This window comes from Arachis ipaensis, chromosome B10 (genome assembly GCF_000816755.2).
Source record: "Arachis ipaensis cultivar K30076 chromosome B10, Araip1.1, whole genome shotgun sequence".
In the NCBI taxonomy this organism is placed as follows: Eukaryota; Viridiplantae; Streptophyta; class Magnoliopsida; order Fabales; family Fabaceae; genus Arachis; species Arachis ipaensis.
The window spans coordinates 119,560,651-119,565,382 of record NC_029794.2 but is presented as its reverse complement, the minus strand read 5'-3'; the positions used below and the strand labels follow the sequence as shown (position 1 = coordinate 119,565,382).

Sequence of the window (4,732 nt, the reverse complement as noted above, 5' to 3'; positions counted from 1 at the left end):
CAACCGCTACTAATCCATTTACACCATCCTTCTCTTGTTGACTCCTTGGCAACCACATTCCTCCCTCTTCCTCTTTGTTCCAACAACTCTCTCTTTGAAATCCTTCAAAGCTTCTGTGATGATATTCAATATGATAACATCAAAGAATCAAACTACAGCAACCAACCAACCCACCCCAGAAGGCAAGAATCCTTTATTCCTCTTCCCTTGTAAAGATGTTATCAAAAGTTTAATCCTTTTTATGCCATTTCATCTTCCCTTTTTTCTGGGGTGGTTTTTGCTTTGTTGTACACACTTCAATGGATAAAACAGTGTGTGAGTGTATTTCTCAGAGGCTGTTGTTATTTCTCTCAATTCTGACTCATCTTTTCAACCGCTATGAGGTGCAAAAGGGCGTTTTCTATGTGTTTGTTTGTTTGTTTGAATCTTTGTCTCTGGTTTCTTCTGTTCAAACCTGAAACAACAGCAGATAGGCCATTTTTGGCGTTTGTTTCTTCTGACTATTTTTGAGCTTTTAACATGAATCAATGTTAACAGCCACAACAGATTGTTCTATTTTATATTCACCAGATTTTGCGGGCATGTCTTTGACTTCTTCTGTGGCAATCAAAATCTATTGCTCAATGATATCAAAGGTATTTATTAGAATAATCATTATAAACTGTGACGTGTATAATGTAACTTCTTATATACAAAATTTATCACAGCTATCTTCTTTCCAACAATATAGGGGGGAAAAGGAAGAAAGAAAAGGAAAAACCATACAGTTAAAATGCTACAAAGTCAGAATTTTATATATATAATTTTGGACTGAATTCACTGTTATATATATATATGTGTGTGTGTATACACACGTTCCAGTTTAGCTCCAACACTGAGCTTAAAGTTGTGGCCTGCTCAAGAACGCCCTTTCTAAGGACATACCGACCCATAAAGGACATTATGGTCCAGCTCTCAGGTTGGGCCTAAAGCTGTGGCCGGCCCAAAAACGCCCTTCTTAGGGGCATGTTGACTAACAAAAGACGTTAAGAATATATAAAGAAATTGATAAGATCCATTCCCGATAAACCTGTGCCGTACCATCTGACATCATCAGCACAAATGACATGCCATGTGGGGAAAGCACATGACGTGACAAATAATTATCGAAAGTGATTTTAAAAAATAAATATGAATTTATTCGGTTAAAAAATTTTATACATACATTTAATTACTTATCACCATATCAACAAAAATAATTACTTTTAACAATCAACGTGTACAATTATCTATAGAACAAAAAATAATTTACGCTATCAATGCATCAAAATTTAACTCTCTAAATTTTTATAAGTTAAATTACTTCCTCAAATTTTCATTAAATTAAATTGGTCACCCAAATTAACTAACATACATCACTTAGTAGTATAGTTCTTAAACCATTTTTTGTCTTCACACCATGTGATTCCTGTAAATGTGGATTGTTAAGTTCCATCACAAACGCATCATTTTGTTCCATCCTACATGGAATTTAATACGCTACACCAGCATGGGTTAGAGATCAATTTAACTTGCCATGAAATTTGAGGGAGCATTTACTCCTCTTTTACCTTATTTATGTTGATATCAACAGAGGTGAGGCCACATGTTAAGATGGAAAATAGAGTACAAAATTCTACATTAAATGTACATAGATTATAAGCCCTTTGCAATGAAAAGTAAATAAACTGATAACTTGAGCATAAAGAAAAATAAATATATATGTCAACAATAATTATTTACCCACACAAATGTATGTTCCCTATAAAATATCCAAAATTTTCTTCTTTCATATGTATAACAGTATAAGGTTAAGGTTTTATCAAATTACTACTATTCAGAGGCACCCACATTCAAGATAATGGTTTTAAATTAAACCACACATTTCTTATAACAAACACTCTGCACTTAAACTTTCTAAAAAATAATTCTATTAACTTTCCCCTTACAAGAATTCACCTCATTTACCTTAATTTTGATGACAGGTTTTAACAATTTCTGAAACTCCTTCACTACAAAAGTAACCAATCCATATATCTGTTTGCAAACTTACTTCGATTGCATTCTCCACCAATTTTAGTTTTTGTTGACCTTTTCTACACAACTTGGGTGTAGATCATAGTCACAAACATCACAAGAGAATGCCCAGAATTTCCCTTTCTCTTTACAGGAATCACATACATATGCTTTGGCCATATCCAACTTCAGCACATGTTCATGCTTGACATCCTCGAACTGTTGCGGCAAAGCCTCTCCTTCCTTTCTAAGAGCTGCTTCTAGATCCCTTATCCGTGATTCGGTGAAGGGGAATGCTTCTGCACCATATGAGGAGACCATAAACTTCCCATTGGTACTAGTCACTTTGCCATCTGGTCCGACAAAGACCAAAGCCGGAATTCCTTTTATGTCAAAGATCCTACAAAGGTCATGCCTAGTTTTGTCCTCGTATGGGATGGCGAGCCATGGCATATTACTTCTGTTGACATTGAACTCCTTCAGGTCTCTATCTGTCGAGATTAAAACAACCTCGCAGCAGTCACCTTTTGCAGCCTTGAGATTTTTGTATAAATCCATGAGTTGGACAGTGAATGCGCGGCATGGAGGAGACCAATAGGCACAAAAGTAGAGGCCTATAGTTTTACCAACTAGTTGAGATATTGGTACCTGCAATCATAAGACAAGTCTTATGCTATGAAACACAAATAAGGACCCAATACTAAACAAAATTTCAGAAACATTGTAAGAATAATGGACATATAACAGAATTTCTATCTAAGAGAGAAAATACTAATCTAAAGATTAATATAATTTATTGTAAACACAATAAATGTACTTATGCCATATGTGAATAACATAATGCATAATAAAAACTCCAGGCAAGGTCACTAGGCTACCTTTCTATCATCTCCAGTGATAAGAAAGTCGCGTCCCTCGTCTGCCAATAATTCCTCCAAATTTGCTTCTTCGCGTTTCTTTCTATCCTTGGCTTTCAATTCCTCATATCTCTTCCTTGTGAAGGGAAAAGAATCAGCACCATAATCCTCAATGGTCACAATTAAATCGTCTTCGACTATCGTTCCATCAGGATATAATGGACGGAATGATGGGATTCGATCAACTTGGTATCTGTTGATGAATCTTCTATGCAACTTTGCATCAAACGGGACAGCTAGCCATGGCATACTCTTCAAGTGTTCCTTAAAACCATCCTCATCATGATCAAAAGAGATGAAGATAATCTCCAAATTTAGGCCTCTCTTTCTCAGTGTACCATAGAGTTCAATCAAATGGGGAATGAATGCTCTGCAAGGTCTGCACCAATTTGCAGAGAAAAAGAGGCAAATGATTTTCCCATCGCATTCCGACAAGGGTACCTATTCTCATTGTTCAAAGATGGCAAGTATTAGCTATAGTGACTAAGATCATAGAATTGCAAATCTTGGTTAGAGAGAGGGCTCTGCAGAAACTAATATACCTTCCCTTCACTTGATACAAGGAACTCAACACCTTCAGCAGCAAATATCTTCAAAATATCATAGTCATCAATATATTCAGCTTGAAACCCTGCCATAGATACACTGCAAGGGCAAACAGACCTGAAGATAGAATACAAACAGTTCAGACACTTCAAAAATTTTCACAAAATTTGTCTAAAGCACTTCACTCCTTCAATTAAGATTTGGGGGTATTCAGAATGAATAGATCAGCTATATATATATAGAATTAAAAATATTTTTCACATAGGATATCCAATCGTATATTGCCGCATCAGCAAAAATCAGACAAATTCAAAAGTCAAATTAGCTAACAATGTAAAACTCTTCTACACCAAGTAAATGCATAGCAATTAAACTCCAAGAATATTTGAGAACAAATATGCAGGATATTCCCCTGAAGGATGATGCTTCAGTCTTTGAAACTTATAACAAAGAGGTTGCGTATAGGTTTTCCTAATTGAAGAACCACGTATTCTTCTTCCATCACATCATACAGTGATTTTTATGATCAACGAATGACTTAGCTAATTGTTTATATTACAATATCAATAACTAAATTCTGAATATGAAAGTTAGCAAAATCATTGCATTCAAGAAATATCTCATAAACATTTCATACTAATTTGATCAAAAGAACCATTTTTTATAACTTGAGAGACATGCATAGAGCTTCATGAAGAGCATAAACCCCGAATCAAATACATGCATGCTTTTGAAGATTAATCGAAGTGTTATTACTTGTTACCTTGCAGCAGAAGCTGAAGCTGAAGCTGAAGCTGAAGAAGAAGAAGAGCACAGCACCAAAGATTTTGTTAGTGGATAAAGGTTTGAGTTTTCTTCACAAAAGCAGAGATTTTATTGATATTGGTGGAGAGCGGTGGGAAAATCAGACACATTTAATTTAATTAACGTTAATTAACAATTAATTTTAATTATAATTAAATAACACTTTGATTGTGACTTGGGGAATACTAGCACTACATACATAGGAGCTAAACTAGAATAACTGTTTCTAATTTTGATACTAACTTTTAATTATTTATTTTCTTGTTACTATTTTAGTATATCTACAAGTACTAAGAAATTAAAATAGATTAATAGAATAAATGCTTTTAGTTGTGTTTTTTTTTATCATCTCGTGTTCTTTCATTAATTGTTTAACTAGTTAACTACTTTACTTCTCTACTGCTAATAAAGGAACTAAAATAGGACAACAG

The 4,732-nt window shown here is 34.4% G+C and overlaps 1 protein-coding gene across 2 annotated transcripts; it reads right to left on the bottom strand.

Moving 5' to 3' along the window:
• Positions 1,723–4,431, bottom strand: LOC107624113 (probable nucleoredoxin 3). 2 transcript variants are annotated; one of them, XM_016326574.2, is made up of 4 exons: positions 4,261–4,431; positions 3,494–3,614; positions 2,913–3,392; positions 1,723–2,682 (listed from the first exon to the last, which is right to left on the bottom strand). In XM_016326574.2, the coding sequence occupies exons 2-4, from the start codon at positions 3,587–3,589 to the stop codon at positions 2,095–2,097; spliced, it is 1,164 nt and encodes a 387-aa protein (XP_016182060.1). In that variant the 5' UTR covers positions 3,590–3,614; positions 4,261–4,431; the 3' UTR covers positions 1,723–2,094. The 2 variants fall into 2 exon arrangements, with proteins under 2 accessions (XP_016182060.1, XP_020969111.1); XM_021113452.1 differs by having other exon boundaries at positions 4,254–4,399.